Raw genomic sequence first — 20000 nt, forward strand, 5'->3', positions numbered from 1 at the left:
TTCTGCGGTCGACAGTGCAAGGGAAATTTTCACCTTTAATTTACTTTCTGGTGAATTTGAAACATTACAGGCACCTTTGAAGGACGATATCCATTATGGACACCACATCTCAGCTTCGTGAACTAAAATGTTGTTGGAATACAGTGAGATCGTCTGGGCTCGACCTCTTAAATACACCGAGAAACAGACAAAAATTTAGGGTCTCCGAGCTCTCTTCGCACATTCAGGTTCTGTATGACTAAAATGGCAACAGTTTGCCATTGATTTAGTTTGGATTCACTAGGATTCACGATCAGAACTTTTACTTGAGTAGTTTCATTAAATAGCTCTTATCTCCGGTTACTGTAACATGAATCGACTTGGAGTATTCCTACTTCCCTCTGGATGGCATACCAGTCCATCGCCGGCCTGATGGGCCACTAGGCTCGAAGCAGACTTTACCTTAATTAGATAGCAGATCGACATTCCCCTTGAGAGTTCTTGGCTTGAGGTGTGATGATTCCCTCGTTTGCACCGTCGATCGGTTTTTATTCATTCTTTCCCTTGATTTTAAATAAACAAGGTTTCGGTCGATTAAAGAAGACTTTTTTATAATCTCCGAAGTGCAATTTCAAATTACATGCATATAATCTACAGCAATCATTCGCAGATTTACTTGACAGTCTTCCTCATTTTACTTGCTTCTTTAGTATATCTACCTTTTCAATGCTTTCCAATTTAACATCTGTGTTTGCTATCTTCCCATCTTCCGTGGATTCTGCTAATAAGTTTTGCGCCTAAGTACTAAAACTTGGTTTCGCATTACAGCTTTACCCTGATTGGCTCTTCGCAATTGGATTCAAATTCGGCGGCATTCAACAAACAAGTTTTCTGGCAAGCGGTATTTCACAGCACCCCTCCCCATTCTCCGCGCGGATATGCCTTTCGCGCCAAAAATACCGCCAGCTGCGCAGGCTACTTGTTACACCCGTTCGTGATCCTGAATGGTGCCGTAGCATCAATTTTTGTGCTTGTGACGGAGATTCAAAAATAACTTAAGAAGTTACATGTTTTTTCAATCAAAGTAACTATTGGAGGATCATGTGAAGTGCTATTCATTTAAAGGCGGCGAAAGACGAGATACACAAACCGTCAACTTGTCGCGCAACATTGTTTCGTTGCAAGTTTTGGTCGATGTTTCGCGTTTTTCACCTTGCGTGATCAACTTGACGCGCAACAAAAACATTTGTTGCGGATTGAAGAAATGCAGGGCGCTGATTAGTTGATTTGTGAAGTACCCGAGCATATTTGTTGCGCGACAAGTTGTAAGCTTGATGAAAAACGAGCATCAAAGCCAAAATTTGTTGCTCAGAGTAGACCCGCGCTCTACTTTTCGCAACAACTTTCTTCAACACGCAACAAATGTTTTTGTTGCGCGACAAGTTGATCATGCAAGGTGAAAAACGGGAGATATCGACCCAAACTTGCAACGAAACAATGTTACGCGCCAAGTTGAGGGTTTTTAGTACCTCGTATTTCGCCGCCTTAAACCATATGAGCGTCAGCCTTACCTGATGGAATTAGGCCCGTACAAGGACAGAGAAAAACTCTGACCAGGGTAGGAATTGAACCCACGACCTTCGAGCTAGATCACCGCGGCTCTACCGACTGAGCTGCAAGGCCAGACGCGAGCGATTCGTGGGAATTTCAGATGTCAATTTCACCGCAATGAATACGTTTTTGCAAACGTAACCCTTCCTTGCAACGATGTCTTCGTTCGCCATATCCCGAGTGAGGACAAAGGCGAATGGTTTGCCAATATGGCGGCAAATTTCAGCACCTTGGTTTTCCGATCCAAAGTACATGACAATGCTTAGGAAATTTAATTCTTTGTCTTGTTCATCCAAAGAGTGCATGCGATCATGAATCTCTCTTGAGTATTGTGACAAAATCTCCACTGGAAAAACAAGGTGTACGAGCACAGAGAGTTTATTAATTAATAACTCGCAATTCTCATGATCACATATTGTATAGTTTTTTTCCTGCTTGAAACGAAGTTTCGTTTCAGCGGAAAAATGAAAAATGAGGCCATAGGCACTTCAAACGAGCACGGCTCTCTTACTGTTCTCCAGTCGAAACTGGGTTAAAGGCGTAACTTACTCAGCGCTGTTGCCCACTTGAATAACATTCGTGAAAACCCAGGGATGACTGATTAAACAAAGAAAAAAGGGAGAAACTTTGCAGTATCGAAAGACGCCCGGATCAGACTTTTAACCATAGCTTATGGACTTCACAGAGTAAAATAATCCTTCTTTAATCGGTCTCTTAAAAAAAACTTACCCAATGTCCTGTCCAAGTGTTTGTTAAAACTGCTGGAGCAAAAGACCTGGCGGGATTCACACCACAACCTGTGATAGGTAACTAGAAGGAAAAACAAAACCAACTATAGATAACCTCTTTTTCAGTTTGCCTCGCCTTGAATATAATAGGGAGCTTTAAGCACGGGTCACTTCTTAGCCACAGACAGCTACCAGAAGTGATCTGTTTTCCTTTTTAACTTCTCCTAACTATACCATATTTATTGTGTTCGACACTAGGAGAACACAATTTTTAATCTTGGGTATCCTGTGCATAAAGTGATCGTTTTTTTCGTTCGTCTGCTTTTTCAACGCCATCTTGAATCACGTCATACGTGCATTGATACGTCATGTGCGCAATTGACGATCGCGCACCGCATTCTCCTTTATTTTCAAAGCGACTGTCCAACGCAGTCAGTAGAGCGACTTTCATATGCCCTTGAAAATAAACGTAAAAACAGAACGTAACCAAAAATGCAAAACATTTAATTGGCTTACCGAACAAAAACAAACGATCGTGAATTTTCATTGGCTTTGAGAACGTGGATGCAAACAAGTCAAATTTCAGCCTCATATAAACTTGTATTTTACATTAACTGGTTGGGATTTTCACTTCAAAAAAGCTGCGTGTGTTGCGTAAAGTTGATGAAATCCCACCCCACTCGCCCTAGACTACACTCGGCTAACTCGCCCTAAACCAAAGCGGGAGCCTGTCCGCAGGCTAGCAGTCGTTTGAATTGCCTCACGTCCGAGCTGGTGAGAGGTATGGGTCGATACCTGAGATGACGTCACATGGTATTTTGCATTCCAGTTTTGAAAGAATTTTTGCAAAGCAAAGCATTTTATGACGTCATTTCGGGAATAGGCCCATGCCCCTTCACGGTTATAACAGCTCGGGTGGGGAACAAACGACTTTCTGCTTTTGTTAAACTTAACGGTGCACCAAAACTGGATTTTTCAAGTGTAAACGGAAATGCAGAAGAACCTTTTTACAATGAGCAAATAGATTTACCTTTACTTTTAAGTCTCTACATCCATCTAGACAAATTAAGACCCACACCACAGCCATATTTTCGGACAATGCGTACCTCCTAGTAATCATTCAGTCTTACCGCGATAAGATAACACAGAGTCACAGCAACGCCCATTGCCGCAGCTGTCCCATAATCCTTGCGCGCAGCTTCTTTGTTGGCGTCAATCGATGCCAGCATAGTTGATACAAGTAAAAACGATGCAATCAACTCCACTCCGAAGGCCTGGATATCACTTACGTCCTTGGCTGGAATAGTCGCCCCAAGATTCCCTCGGGCGTGTTCGGGACTGATTGCCATGACGATTCCAGTTCCGGTTATCGCTGCGAGAGATCGAAATAAGAAAGCAGGGCGCGGAAACGGTTCGTTTTGGCATTTGACAGTTAAATACTTTTACTATAATAGATCTTTAACGTTTGAGGAAGATAAGCTGCAAAAAGTCTCTTTTTCTCCTGCAAGGACATGTTCTCTACGTTCAAGAGTTTTCGAGTTTGGCACTCGCAGCAATATCCACTGGGCATTTTTCGTAAAACATGAGATACGCACTAAAATGTCCAAAAGAATGGTTCAAAACTTCGAGCAAATTTTGAGCGCTATGAAAAATATTATTTAATAGTTTCTATTTTTTTGAAAATTTGTGCATTATTTGAGCACTTTTTTCAAGGGAAATCGAGACAGACTTTACGGTGAAGATGATGATTGCTGTTAGAGCGAGTTTCAATCGAGCGTCGTAAAACCAAAACCAAAGTAATTACTTTGGCCAATCAAAAAGGACGGAGACAATCCAGTAAACCAATCAAAACTCGTAGTAATTGCACGTAGCCGACACAAAGCGAGGGAAAATGTGCACGCGAAAGCCACGATTGCTTTTGGTTCCACTTCTGATTGGTTGAAAAAGTGACACCAGAATTTTGAATCAATCAGTGAGAGAAGTAATCATAAAAAGAAATTCACTCATTACTTTCGACACTCAATTGAAAACCGCCCTGTTGTACAAAGTTGACGACGATGACAAAAGGTCGTGAAAATTATAGGGGCTTGGAAACGGATCTGATGACACTCCTCGTGGCTTGGAACCAAGCCAAACTCTTTACCCTTTATTTAACCATACATGGTACTTCTCTACCCACCTCCAAACATTTGTGCCACGACAGAGCAAATGATACGAGCCAAACCTGCATCCCCAGTAATAAACACAGCAACAGAAACGGCAGGATTTCCGTGCACAAGCGGCAAACTAACAGCTCTAAAAGCTTGAATTGAAGACGCTGTAGAAAGCCCTGCGGCTAAAGCTTGTTGGAAAATTGTCGGAGCTCCTTCCCATCGAAGCGAGGAACCAGACACAGCGAACATGAAAAACAAAGTCGCAAGATACTCGGCCAAAATGGCCAACCAGAAATCGACATAAAATGCCTCATACAGTCCAACTGAAAATATAAAGTCAAGATAAGTCTGTCAGTTTCATGTGATTAGTAACACGATCAAAAGGTCACACAATATCATTCAATGGAGTAAGATTAAAGGAAATGTCCCAGAGAACGAAGATCGATAACATTTGGTTCGAGCTAAGGGCTCAGAAGTCGACTATTACATGTTAAGTTCAAGTAGGTTTACCTCTTAAAATAAAGTCTAATTAATTGAATGGCACGTAGAATTCGATCACTACTTGATAACTTCAGGAAATAACTTGAAGATCATTAATTGTAATTCTCGTAAATTTTAAGAACAGCAAGACCACAGTTATGAAATTGCAGAGCAGCATATCTTCACCATAAACTAAAAAGTAGAATAATTCTATTACAAGCCAACAGTCTCAAGAACGCAGGCTCATTCTCTGGCGATAACAGCAAGTTGATTGTTCCAAAAACATAGAAGCAATTGATGACAACTTAAAACTTGCAGTTATTGCTATCTCCTGGAATGGCAAACTCTAGAAATTCACAAGATTTTCGGTGACAATAGTATTTTGTTCAAATTTCGACAGCCGGATAGAAAGGTTGGTAATATTAAAGTTTGGGTGAATACTTCTCTATTTTCTCGCAGCTTGCGTATGAATTACCTCACTTATTTCAACGTCGATTTTAGCAATGGAAGCCGACAGAAACATAACGTCAGTTAATCTTCAATAATGTTCCATCTTAAAGTCTTTTAATAAAGCGCGCAGACAGTTCACTAAGGAATAATGTTAAGAAAGAATAATTTACCTCGAGGTAGGCGAAATCTCCGTGCCATTTCCTTGTCATTTGGTTCAGTGCGTATCATGGTGATTCTGCTATTTGTATGGAAGATTCCACTTCATGGCAAATCAAACAGTACAATAGATAGAAAAACAAAGTATTTGACGTGCGTTTCTAGTATTTCAGATTCTTCCCGTAAATCAGCCAATGACAGGCCTAGTTTTGTGCATTTCTTAAGCAAGCGATGTTGTCTCCAAGAGTATTTAGAAAGGGGACAAAAGGCCGACAAGGCACAGTGTTTTAAAAATTCAAGAAGCAAGGAAACAAATTGAACTAATATTGCGCAAAAGAAAATTACTTAAGGCGGGGGTAGACCTGAAAGTCGTTTTCACGCCGCTTAAAATCGGTTTGATGGAAATATCTCGTTCGCGTTTCATGCAATACAAAAACCCCATGCTCATAACAAAAATCAATGTTTTGGGGTGTTTTGTAAATTTTTTGGTGACTTTTAGGTATATTTGGGAGGAGATAGTTTTTCTCAAAAAGAGTAATAAAATTTGGAGAAGCAGGTTAAAATTACAAAAAAATTACAAAGTAATAGGAATAGTTCAGATTTGATGTAGTTTAAAAATTAGAATTAAAGTTAAAAATTGATATATGGACACCCAAACAGTCCCCTACCAACCTTGGTGTGCTCTTGGGTTGGGGGGCAACTGTCTGTTGGTGTTCCAAAAATATTTTTCTTTCTTTTTTCCCTTCTTTAAACCTCTTAAAATGCCATTCAAACTCACGTGTACCCCCACCTTAAGCAAGAAGGGACCCATAAGTTCGCCTTTCCTAAAGTGGAGACCTTCTGAGGTTGAACTAGGCTCGATTTCCAGGCGCTTTTCTGGAAACGAGGCCGCGCTCCGGGAGCAGCGGAAATCGCGCTTAAGGTCGTAGGTACGTCATGTATGGGGAATTATTATGTACCCAATACATATTATATCGTAAATACTTTTGTTCTTGGGCCATCGTAGTTTGATCAAAAATAAGACACAAACAGCAGTGATAAACATATTGAACTTTTTCATTTTGATAATGACTTGACGTTTCGTATGTGCTCTACATACATTTTCAAAAGTAACCGTTAAAATTTAAAACAGCTATTTATATATAACAAATCGGATGAGGGGACTGGAACCTAGATTAAGCAAATACTTAACAGTAAAATATATAATAATAATCATTATAATAATAATAAAAACAGAAAAGATTAATAAAGCATCAGCTTTTCACTTCCGACGTTGACGTTGAAAGCTGGCTCAAGTTCTTGAATAAAGAAGGTCTCTTTTATTTTACAATGATAGTCAGTTTTGCCCTTCGCTAAAATATCAAAATGATCCCACTTGATGTTATGTCCAGTGGCCTTGACGTGGTCAGCAATGGCTGAAGTATTGTCATTTTTAGCTAGGGCCTTAAAATGTTCGGTTTTTCTATCGTGAAGCCGCCGTTTAGTTTTACCGATGTAAAAACCATTACAATCCCAACAATTTGCTCTGTAAATAACTCTGGATTGTTGTGAACGATTAATACGGTCCTTGTAAGGAAAGAAAGATTTTATACATCGAGTGCTCTGAAAAACAATCTTAAGGTTAACACAAGAGTAGAATTTGTACACACAAGATTTCAGGCGTTTAGCGACTTGGTTGCTTTGCAAACCTAAGTAGGGAAGTAGGATAACAATATCTTTCTTAGGAACTGTAGACACTGGGTCGCTATGCTGATGTTGTCTGTTTTTGTTCAAAACATCGTTGATATGATAGTTGATTATGCCTTGTGGGTAGCCGTTCTGAAGAAGGAGTTTTCGAAGATCAATGAGGGCAGATTGTAGCAAGGAACCAGATGAACAAAGACGGTAGTAGCGATAAGTGAGGGAGCGGATGAGGTTTATTTTGTATTTTCGTGGAGTGAAGGAATCCCATTTCGTGTAGAGACCTGTGAAAGTTTTCTTTCGGTAGATGGATGTCGTGAAAGCGTTGTTTTGATTACGTGTGACAAGAATGTCCAAAAACGGAATTGCATTGTTATGTTCAAATTCAATGGTGAATTTAATATTGCGATGACAGCCGTTCAAATAGTGCAAAAAGTCATTTGCACTCTCTTTGTTGTGGAACATGGTGAATGTGTCATCAACGTAACGATTCCAAAATAAAGGACTAACTTTGGCGTTCAGCAACCACTTTTCTTCAAAAGCACACATAAAAATGTTGGCTAAGACAGGGCCCAATGGTGAACCCATGGCAACACCATCGATTTGGTCGCAGTATTTACCATCAAAAAGAAAGTGGCTCTTCTTGGTGGCAAATTCCAATAGCTTGCGTAAAACATCCCTGGGTAAAGCCGGAGGATCAGCAAGAGAATACAATTTGTCTAGACAAATGTTTAGTGTTTCCTCGAGTGGCACATTTGTAAATAGGGAGGAGACATCCAAAGAACACATTATTCCATTCTTATGCTTGTACTTTTTAGCCCAATCCGCGAAGCTGAAAGAGTCTTTGACAGTGTAATGGTTGGTCGAGATAGGCTGAAGTATAGAAACAAGGTAAGAAGCAAGATTGTAGTTATAGGTGTTAACCGATGAAACAATAGGGCGGAAAGGACAACCAGTCTTATGAACTTTAGGAAGGCCATATAAAACGCCAGGAGAAGATCCACTCGGTAAGACTTTGTAAAAAGTTGCACGAAATGGGATTCCTTCACTCCACGAAAATACAAAATAAACCTCATCCGCTCCCTCACTTATCGCTACTACCGTCTTTGTTCATCTGGTTCCTTGCTACAATCTGCCCTCATTGATCTTCGAAAACTCCTTCTTCAGAACGGCTACCCACAAGGCATAATCAACTATCATATCAACGATGTTTTGAACAAAAACAGACAACATCAGCATAGCGATCCAGTGTCTACAGTTCCTAAGAAAGATATTGTTATCCTTCTTCCCTACTTAGGTTTGCAAAGCAACCAAGTCGCTAAACGCCTGAAATCTTGTGTGTACAAATTCTACTCTTGTGTTAACCTTAAGATTGTTTTTCAGAGCACTCGATGTATAAAATCTTTCTTTCCTTACAAGGACCGTATTAATCGTTCACAACAATCCAGAGTTATTTACAGAGCAAATTGTTGGGATTGTAATGGTTTTTACATCGGTAAAACTAAACGGCGGCTTCACGATAGAAAAACCGAACATTTTAAGGCCCTAGCTAAAAATGACAATACTTCAGCCATTGCTGACCACGTCAAGGCCACTGGACATAACATCAAGTGGGATCATTTTGATATTTTAGCGAAGGGCAAAACTGACTATCATTGTAAAATAAAAGAGACCTTCTTTATTCAAGAACTTGAGCCAGCTTTCAACGTCAACGTCGGAAGTGAAAAGCTGATGCTTTATTAATCTTTTCTGTTTTTATTATTATTATAATTATTATTATTATATATTTTACTGTTAAGTATTTGCTTAATCTAGGTTCCAGTCCCCTCATCCGATTTGTTATATATAAATAGCTGTTTTAAATTTCAACGGTTACTTTTGAAAATGTATGTAGAGCACATACGAAACGTCAAGTCATTATCAAAATGAAAAAGTTCAATATGTTTATCACTGCTGTTTGTGTCTTATTTTTGAACATATTATATCATTACATACATATTGTCTCCCAGAGGTACACAGCGTAATCATACACAGCTAAACACAGCTATAAAGGGTTATACACAGCTATACAAAGCTATATACAGCTATACAGAGCTGTACACAGACATACAGGGCTATACACATTTATGCATACCTATGTATTGGGTACATAATAATTCCCCATACATGACGTACCTACCCTTAAGGTTGAACCGGCCCCTAATTAGATGCACGCGGATTTCAATAAGCGTCACGAAGTGTCCCCTGGCTCTTTCTCCCAACTTCAACATCACTCGTGTCTCGGAATACAAACAATTAACGTGACAAAGTGTCCCCCAAATACTGCTCCTCAAATAACAATAAACAAATGCATTTACCCAATGCTAAAAATAACGCTAACCTTTTCCCTTACCTTATTGTTGGAAATAGTTAGAAATCCTGGACTTCATTAGGGAGCTTAAGATCTACGACGTCGACGAAAACGCCACAAAACAATGATATCATTGGTTAAAAGAGCATAAATAATCGTGCTGCACGTGCAGCACGGATTTTAGCTCATATTTTTGCGGCTCGCTGCGTGACGACGACGTGAAATCACTAAATTTTAGGTGTTGACGACAACGTGAGCATGCAACAGAGAATCTTTCATTCTCTATTTTCACTCTGAAACCGCTGGTGCAAAATTTATTTTTAGGATACTTCGCCCACATTGTACGACGTGAACGAGATGGAATAATCGCGAAAGACTTTTACTAAAGCAAAGTTCTATTTTGAGGTGACGTTTTCGTCGACGTCGCCGTCGTAGATCGAAAGGTCCCTAGTATGGACTTGACGACTTCATATGAATATTAGACGCAAGTGCTAAGGAAAATTCAATAGCTGCTACAATAGTTGCATTTGCTAAAAAAATTGAACACAAAGTTAGAGATGCTAACAATGATATGGGAAATTATACAGGTCGGGATGCTGGCTGTTACTTCAAAAGGCCGCAAAAGGCTTCCAACGCTCTCCGAGATATACATGTTGCGGTTTAATTTTGTTTTTGGTTTGAAATTTTTTTCAAACCGGTTCATTTTTTTTCAAACCAGTTTAAATTTTTTTAACTGTTTTTTTTTTAATCTACTGTCTAAAAAAGGGATTTTCCTTTTTTGGGGGTGTAGTTAAAAAAACAGGGGCTTGTTTTTTTTTTGAGGGGGGGGGGGGGGTTGAAAAGAAGTAGACATTTTTTCCTTCCTTCTACACACCCATCCCTCCCTGATGTTCCCTAGTACCTTTATCCTACCCCACCGTTCCTGCACACCTCTAACCCCTCTTATTCCCACCCCTCTACACAACATTTCATATTTCTCAAAACTACTACTCACCACAATGAGAAGTTGGTCTTGAACTCTCTACCTCTAGATCTGCTGCCTTCTACTTAATCCATTTGACCACGCCACGCTGCCTTCTACTTAATCCATTTGACCACGCCGCGCAAATTTCTTTGAATAATTTATAAATAAATATTTTATTATTCACCCCAGGCCACTTTCGGTCAAAAGTTTGATTTCTACACAAATGTGCAATATGATACCAGGGCCACATATGGCAGAGTGACGCCAAAGCAAATGCGTAAATGAAATCGATTTCTATAGAGAAATAGAGGAATTGAAAGGCCACCTAAAGACAACAAGGACAAACATTTCTTAAAAGACAAAAACCGAGAAGCAACTCCGCCTTTCAGAAAACAAAGATCGATCAAAGCCGAAAGAATCAAGAAAATGGAACAACAGATAATAACTCGACGAAAATGGGTTTACAGCAACGGCAAACTCTTCACAGGAAAAAACAATAAAGCAGTTCCAAAACGGGAACTGTTTCAAGTCTTGTCCCAAGCACACAGTCGAATTTCTCACAGAGAACAGCAGATTATGGAAACGTGGATTCAAGAAATTATGCAGAAATCCGCCAGAAAATTGTCAACACACCCATTCCATGCACAGACAATGCACAACAACCAATGGCATCTCTAACATTCCTCTCTTTGATAGAGATCGACTTGATGGTACAATGTAACCCTTGCACCCCAATAGGCTCTTACGAAAAAACAACTGAGATTGAAAACAATTATACTCGAATAGTGGCCAAGTTGGGAGAAGACGATTATTTCAAAGAAATTTCCTTTACATTCAGCTTGTAAGCAGACCATTCTGCAAAATGAGTAATTTCCTTTTAGGTAAAGGTAAGGTAAATGTAGTACACCTTTTTTAACGTCGGAAGTTCCTTTACTCTCTAGAGAATATTCTCCCAGGAAGCCGACGGTGCGCTGACCGCAAAGTAACCCCAACTCGCAGTAAAAGCTAACCGTTTTGAAATGGGTGCTTTATAAACTTAAATACTGTTTATCAGCGCTATTCGTAGGCAGTCTGCAGCTGTTATACACCTCCTGAAATGCTAACCATTTTAGATAAGTGCACAAACCTAATTGGGAGCTTAACCGTAATTACTAAAATGCTGGTAGCGTCCCTAACTTTACGTGAAAGCGTGAACAATTCCAATTATAAAATAAATGCTTAACCCTAATCATTAAGCTCAGCATTTAATCCTAAACACTAAAAATTATTGTTCAACTGCACTAAATAATTATTACTGTTTTTGATAGCATCAGAGACAACAATCCGTCATAATAATCTTAAAATGATTTCTCTAGTTTATTTTATATATACTCCATAAAATTAATCACAAAGGTATCCAAATACGCTAAAATGGGCAGTGTTTTAAGTTCTACAAATTTTAAACCAGTTTAAAAAATTTAAAATTTAAATTTAATTTTTCCGTGTTTCCATAGCCTCATCTAAACACAAAGGGGAGTTAGGAGAATTCGAGACAGTTATGCAAACCCGAGACGCAGTCAAGGGTTTGCATAACTGTCGAGAATTTTTCCAAAACTCCCCCGAGTGTTTAGATGAGGATATGAAAACACGGGGGAAAAGTCCTCTATTGCTTTCATAAAATATTCCTCAAAGATAATTCAACAAATGAAGGGAAATACTGGGTTTTTTTTACTTCTTGATTGAAAAAGATTTTCTTGATACACGTCCATATTTCCTACCAGCCAATCAAAACGCGCGTCTGACAATACATAACCAATCAAAATTCGTGAGATGTCTCAGCCGTGTTTCCACACTCTCATCTAAACACAGCTATTGACCAATGAGAGTGCCCGTACTATCCTAATTATTTTATAATTGTTAATCTTTACTTGATTGCTATGCCCACAGGCCATATTTCAATATTCTCCATGATTTATAGTATCTTGTCTTTACTTTTAAGTTAGTGCTGAAGATGTTCGTCCCAACAATTTGGGTGAATCAAGTGTTGGATAGAGTTTGCTTTTGATCAAACATTACGCACAACAATTCTGCTCGACGCAGCAATGTTGCAGTGTTTAGCCGCTCTTCCAACAAAGTTATGTCCTGAATCGAGACACGTTCGCGCTGCTAGCCACTTACGAATCGCTATCTCATTTCTAAGCCTAGGATTCTGGCCTCATTTTCAACAAAGATGGCGGACAAGGACCGGTGGGACGTCGTGGTTGTTCATTAACAGCCAATAACCTTGATCAGCGAGTATGAATCAAGTCCATGTCTGGGTGGAACATGCAGTTTTAGCTCTCTTAATCATGATCGCTCTGTTTGGAAATGTCTGGTTCAATAGCGTTTTAAATTTCTGCACATTGATACGGGCTCATTCTCATGTTCCCCTAAACGCGGATGTATCTTGCAGTAAACATACAGTATTCTACTCGTTCTTTCAACCATTCTTTGGTTTTTCCTTGTTTGAATCCGTCATTTCCGTCCTCCGACATCTCCAGTAGCATAAACGCTACGAGCGGTTTTCATTTGAGTGTTAGCGCCATATTTTCAAATTTAGCACCAATGTGAATTGAACTTGAGTCAGTACCTCAAGCAATGTTGGATAGTGTTTCGCCACTACCTCAACATTTACATCCAACAATGTTGCATGTGAAGTTTTGACCAGGGCTTTACGCTGTGTTTCATTTTCACACAACGCAAGCCAACCCAAGCATAAGCATGCTTATGCGTGCTTATGTTTGCGTCTGCGTCAACCCCGTTTTCACGGCGAAATAAGCTTATGCTAGCGATTGTGCTTGCGTCGCTAGTGAAAACCAGGCTTTCGAATTTGCAGTCTGTTCAAAGTCTTTCGACTGATTTGGATTCAAAAACTTGCGGAACACAGAATGACGAATATTTCAGTGGAAAGTCGATTTGTGTAAGATCGCCGTCGATTTTCCTTGCGAAAAACGTTGAAAGTTTTCCGGTGTAACGCCGCTTAAAGTCCCCGCTTTTTGCAAAGAAATCCACAAAAACTTAAACAGTACGCGCAGAGTGGCTGAAAGAAATAAACAGCGTGCAAGAAGCGCCGTTGCAGTTGAGGTCGGCGTTGTTGAAGCTCCGTTACTGAGGGGGAGGGTGTGGGTGCAAAATATTCCTGGAACAATGTTCCTCAAAACAATAAGTGTGAAAATCTTAATTAAAATCAAAACAGTTAAAAATTCGTTCTCCCAATTTTTTTAGTTTTTCGTTTATCATATATTTTTGGAACTTTTGAGAACCGCTTCGCCTCCGGGAAGAAAAGTTCAGCAACTTGTGCAGCGATTTTAGCAGGTGCCAGAACAGGTTTCACTCGAAGATTACCTCGGGATCACTGTCTTGTAAGATGAAAATATGAAGAAAGCAAAGGAGGGAGCGGCCAGAAGACTAAGAGTCGCTAGCTGTTTTTGTCTATTTTTTATGATACTCGAATTTGTAGGTAAGTCAATTGTAATTTACTGAAAAATAAGGAGATCTACTATTTCAACCACCGATCATAAGTTACAACCCCTTAATTAATGTCAGGTCATTGTCGACTCTGTTATTTCAAATACAGTAGAAACGAATGGGATGCACGCCAGAAGAAACAATTGTTTTAGGCCACTCAATTGGAAAATCTCTTGAAGTTTCATTATTGTCATTTTCTCTGGAAAAGGAATATTTTCCCCCTTCAATGTGAGGATAAGTCACTCTGTTAATGACAAATAACAGTATAATGTTATCAAATATTTTAGAACTGGTAACAGCAAATGGCTACAGTTTGGAAAACATTTGTATGTGAATTTATGATGGCTACAGCGAACTAATTTCTGCTTCGGATAGTCAAAACGTCAATTAATGTCATCTACGAACTGCATGCAGTCCTTCGTGAACGATTTAATCAAATTCTGCTCTCATATAAATGTTCTGAGAACATTTGGTATTTACAAAAGCACAGAGAGGAAGTAAATCGAGCTGTGCACAGTCCTAAGAGTGGTACTTAAATATTGTCGGCTATTTATAACGCCAGACGATTCTAGTTGTCATGGGGGCCACTTCATTAACGGAAAAGGTTTAGTCCTATTGTAATATTTTTGCTATCAGAGAATAATCTATCCGACTAGATTAGTGAGGCCCACCCAGGAAGGGGGAGGGGGAGGGATTCCTTGTTCCCTTGTTCATTGGACGAACATCACAGCTTGCGTTACGTCCCGTTTTCACACAACGCAAGCGAACTCAAGCATTAGGGCAAGCACAAGGAAAAGGAAAACTGTTTTCACGGTAAAAGAGAAACTCTTGTTCTTGCGTCTAAGTATATTTGCGCTTTGTGGTTGCGTTCCTAGTGAAAACCAGGCTTACGTATCTATACTGAAATGAAACTTATATGAACGGGAGTACAAATGTAGAAAAAGAATGAGGCAGATCAAACTTCATAAGCAAAGAAGTACGGGTCACAAGTACGTAAACAACACGTGGACACAAGTGGCTGAGCGAGCGTGGTCCGCACGCGCCAAAAATGTTTGATATGGCTGGCCAAACGAACAAAAGTTCGCCCATTAAACACGAAAACAAAAGAAATGTTTTAAGTCGTTTGATGGAATGTTTGATGGCCTTCAAATTCTATCAAACACGACCAAACACGATCAAAAAGCAACAAACAAGGTGGTCAAACGGTAAAATGGTTGTTCACTAAAAAATGTTTGTTGTTATATAGCCGAATTTTTCCCCCAACAGCGGGCGCTCTTATTGGTTACTTCGAGGTCACATGACCTCTAACAATAAAACTGTTTCCCGCCAAAAGTCTCTGAGCGAACAAAATTGCAAAACCTATGACGTCAGAGGGTAACAGTGTACTTTTACCCGCGATTAGGGAGCTTACGAAACGAGGACGACGACGGCTACGAGGACTTCATTTAAAAATACGAGTTCGCGTTATTCATATCACTAAGAAACTATTTCATGTCGTTTCGCGTTAAAAATGTGTAGTAACTGCCGAGGAATTAAACTGGTATGAGTGAGTTGGAAGCGTAGAGAGAGAACTGAAAATTCATCGTCATGTGCTAACGTCCTCCACAGAACCTTGAATTTGGTCATTTCACGTCGTCATTTAGGAGATTACGGCCGGAAGAAATTTACCAAAATGTAAAACGCACGTGCAGAGCGTGCAGAGCCATTGTTTTTGCTCACTAAACCTATTGTTTTGTAGCGTCGTCGTTGCCGTCGGCGTCGTCGTTTCGTAAGCTCCCTAATGTTGACCGATGACCACCGCTGTTGTTGCCATTCCACGTTTTTCTTTTTGTGCTATGTAACAAATCACTTAATGACTGGTCAGCACGGGGAACAGTTCAGTCTGTTTCCCTCGAATTTCAATGTTTTCCTCGGCTGCGCCTCGGGGAAACATTGAGATTCTCGGGAAACAAAATGAACTGTTTCCCTGGGGACCAGTCATTAAGTCTTTAATGTTGTTTAAACGCCAAACATTTCCCGCTTGTCTAGGCCCTTATGGTTTCTTTTCACTTGACACAAATCTCTCGTGCTTGCGTCGCTAGTGAAAACCAAGCAAAACGCTGGCAAATTTGAGTCACGGCTACGAAGTTACGAGCAATGATGAAGTCAAAATTGAGGAGGTCATGTTTTTGTCTTTTTAATTTCATGTTTGGACTTATAATAAAAGGACAAGGACTGGAGTCGTGGCACTCGCTTCCCACCAAGTTAAGGAGTTGGCCGGGATATGTGAATTTTGCAAAAGTTATTTTTAGAGTTTATTGGTTCTCTACTCTACTCTGAGAGGTTTTTTCCCTGGTAATGCGGTTTTCCTCTATCCTCAAAAACCAACATTTGATTTGATTTGATTTAAGTTAAATTAAATCGATTTCAATGTGCAGTATTCCCAAAATGTAGTGCCCCAGCGCTAAAGTATTTGACACTTATATGAAGTTTATCATTATAACGCTCATTGGGAAAACAATGATGCAATATCTCTCTTACTACTCTACTTTTAGGTGGATATATTGCTAACAGCCTCGCTATCATGACAGACGCTGCTCATTTGCTGTCGGATTTCGCGGGTTTTCTGATCTCCCTGTTTGCGCTGTGGATGGCGACCAAACCCGCCACTACAACTCTCTCCTTCGGTTGGCATCGAGCAGGTATTCTTAAGGTACTTTTTTCGAACATAAAAGGATTCTACGTTTGAGGAGCCCTTTATCATTGCATCCTTGCTTAATTTAATTAAGGTAGTATGATACCCAAGAGAAAATGAGGAAGAGGGAGTGAGTGTAGGCGAGTTGGCCGGGATATGTGAAGTTATTTTTAGACCGGAAATCTGTTTCCCCGGACGTCCGCGACTATTAAGCATGACGTCATAAAAAACTATCTGGCATTGTGTAATGCCGGCCGTTGGATATAGACCTTATTCCAAAATGGCCGTCATTTAAATATTCTTTTGTTTTTATTCAAATTAGCCCTTGATGCCTCGTTCTTCAGCTGAAAATTCAAAAGAATATTTTGCCTTGAACGAGGCATCAAGGTCTAATTTGAATAAAAACAAAAGAATACGGCCATTTTGGAATAAGGTGTATTCATTATGGCTTTCGGAGTTGTATTCTTCATCCAATAAGCCTTTAAATTCAAAGAAATTGTGAAAACTCTCCCACTTCGGGTTTTGGGGCAAAATGTACCAATTACCTTACTTCTGAAACTCGTTTTCGTCAACAAACCGGATTTCCGCTCGGAATACAATTTTGAATTCTTTTGACTTCGCGGAAATCTCGGAAAACAGACTTCCGCTTTCGTGACATCTAAAAGTAACTTAACTGAAGTTAACATGTCCCAAAGGCTAGACTAAGCAACTTTCTCTCTCTGTCGGTCCGGGTTCGGGTCCTGGCCGGGGACATTGTGTTATGTTCTTGGGCAAGACACTTTACTCTCACGGTGCCTCTCTCCACCCAGGTGTGTAAATGGGTGCCGGCGAAATGCTGGGGGTAACCCTGCGATGGACGGGCATCCCATCCAGGGGGAGTAAAATATATACCTAGTCGCTTCATGCCACAGAAACCGGGATAAGCTCCGGATCTGATGGGCCACTTGCCTCGTAAACAGACTTAATTAAACGTTTCCAGGTTCGAGTCCTGAGAATCCAGACATTAGAGACAGTTCGACTATTTTAAAAAAAATAGTAATTGTTCATTTCCCATGATCGGACGATAATACTTCAGTTGGAGCAAATTGACAATTAAGAATATTCCTTCAATTGAGGGAGAGACGTGGTTGAAATATTTGCGCTCAAAGTTAGTAGTAAAACTCAATCCCAGTCTCTGAGACGACTTCTGCAACTTTTGAGTTGAACTCATTGGTTCTAAGATACACTACATTACGTCTGGCGCTAATCATCTCGTAATAGCATTACGAACACTTTCCCCAAAAAGGTCGAAGCCGCTAAGTATTTTTAGTGTAGTTCATGGACTGGGGGTCATTGTTTTGTCCACCGCACCACCCGACGCGCTTGCGTAATTCACCTAAACTTTCGTCTTCATCATGCAAAATTCTTTAACTCGTTTGACCATTCGAATTATCATTGATAAGGTATGGGCAAAACAAGCTCTCAAATTCATTCTTGTCACCAAAGCCTCGGATCGACCCAACGCTCTGGGGAACTCTACATAGGAGAATATGCGCCGTAGGGTTCTTATAGCCAAAAATTGGCTATTTGAACCTTACGGCGACTGCTCACTCCTCGTGCTAACATGAATGCACCAATTAGAGACGCTCTTGATTGTTTTTCACGAAAACCAATGAGAAGACACTTTGTTTTAGGGTTCCCCAGAGCTCCTCTCTCCCTTAGTCAAAAGAAGGGCTCTGGGGTCGAGATTGTCAAACTATCATCGACAATCATGCACCTTTTGTGCAAGGATCATCAAAGCCCGCTGTACACTAAATATTAGGGGGTTACATGGCCTCTTCAAATGTGCTTGGTTGGCCGGGATGGCCCGGTTTCCGAGATCTCGCCTCACCTCTAAATACCTTGTAAAAATTTCGATGTGTTCATATGAGAGGGCGGTCTGGCCCAGTTGCCTAGATCTCGGTTTTTCCAACAGGGATCTCCGTAAGCGAGCTGAAAATTTTGACATACGAACACTTCATGCGAGTTTTTACTTATCTTTTCTTCGATGATGAAGCTCGAAATTGTTCTATATGCTAGTTAACGTGAAGTCAACAAAAATTTGAGGTTGCTTAAACAACCTGAAGAAAATCGAGGAATATGGTCGCCCAGGCTTGGTCCTTAGATTTCACGCCTGAATGGTTGCTTCACTGCCATTTTTTATCTCGGAAACCGTGCTGAAAGTCACTATGTGAACAGAATCCAATTTCATATCCCGATAACCGAGCCAGCCCGGTCAACCAGGATCATTTGATGAGGACATAAGAAACGACGAAAGCTACAGCAGAGAACGGCACTTCAAAATGTAACTTTGCGCCATTTAAAGAATTACGCGATTATTCCATCTTTACATGCATGAGCGAAGTATCCTATAAATGGAGTGGGGTGAACGCTTTTAAAGTAAAAATAATGAACAAAAGACTTACCGTTGGCCATGGGTGTTCACGTTGCTGTCAAATCCTTAAATGTGGTAATCTCACGTTGTTGTTTCGCAGAGTTTGACAAAGCAATGTACTAAAATGCGCGTGCTGCACGTGCAGCAAGATTATTAATATTTCTATTCTAATTAACAATAGGGACTTTAAGATCTACGACACGATCGTCAACGAAAACGCCACACAACAACAACATCGGCTGTGTTTTCACGACAGCCGTTGTCTCGCTTAACATTCCTGAACATGGTTTGTTTACAGACTTCGTTAAGCAACTTAAAAATGATACGTGTTTTCACGGGTAACATTAAATGAGGAGAGAGCACGTGCCAATACAATATAATAAAAATAACAAAAAGAGCACTCCTGTTGTATCGTCGATTTGAATAGTCGCAAACGACTCCTCATTAGCCGAAAGTAATTGCCAACTCGCTTAAGCTACCTGGTTTGGTGGCTTAAATTCAAATAGAATTCCATTGAAATTTAGCGACTCGCTTAACTTTAAGCGAGTTGGAAAAGCAACTGTTTTCACGCGATTTCCGGTTGTCACTCGCGAAGCGACCTTAAAAACCGCTGGTGAAAACACTACCAATAGGAACTTTAAAATCTACGACGCGGTCGTCATAGCCTGCGAACAGGCTCCCAGCGAGGGCGAAAAAAAATTCGGCGGGCGAAAAGCGTGAAGACCGCTCTCGGCTCGTCCCATTCGCCCTAGACTAAACTCGGCTAACTAGCCCTAAACCCAACCGGGAGCCTGTCCGCAGGCTACGGTCGTCAACGAGAGCGCCGCAAAACAACAATATCATTGGTTAAAAAAGAATGGTGCAGCACGCATTATT

General features: G+C 40.3%; 2 protein-coding genes across 2 annotated transcripts in view; one reads left to right on the forward strand and one right to left on the reverse strand.

Annotated features, from left to right (window-relative positions):
- The window catches only part of LOC138032482 (lens fiber major intrinsic protein-like), a 7640-nt gene extending 1959 nt beyond the window's left edge, over window positions 1–5681 (reverse strand). The window contains exons 1-4 of the mRNA XM_068880185.1: window positions 5572–5681; window positions 4498–4794; window positions 3449–3690; window positions 2320–2400 (exon numbers count right to left, since the gene is read on the reverse strand). Coding sequence (XP_068736286.1) covers window positions 2320–2400; window positions 3449–3690; window positions 4498–4794; window positions 5572–5629 — 678 coding nt within the window. The 5' untranslated portion in view covers window positions 5630–5681. The remainder of the gene's footprint in view (window positions 1–2319; window positions 2401–3448; window positions 3691–4497; window positions 4795–5571) is intronic.
- Window positions 5682–13883: 8202 nt separating this feature from the next.
- Window positions 13884–20000, forward strand: part of LOC138032902 (proton-coupled zinc antiporter SLC30A2-like) — an 18030-nt gene continuing 11913 nt past the window's right edge. The window contains exons 1-2 of the mRNA XM_068880614.1: window positions 13884–14029; window positions 16572–16718. Of these exons, the coding sequence (XP_068736715.1) occupies window positions 13945–14029; window positions 16572–16718 (232 nt within the window). The 5' untranslated portion in view covers window positions 13884–13944. The remainder of the gene's footprint in view (window positions 14030–16571; window positions 16719–20000) is intronic.

This window comes from Montipora capricornis, chromosome 14 (genome assembly GCF_036669925.1).
Source record: "Montipora capricornis isolate CH-2021 chromosome 14, ASM3666992v2, whole genome shotgun sequence".
In the NCBI taxonomy this organism is placed as follows: Eukaryota; Metazoa; Cnidaria; class Anthozoa; order Scleractinia; family Acroporidae; genus Montipora; species Montipora capricornis.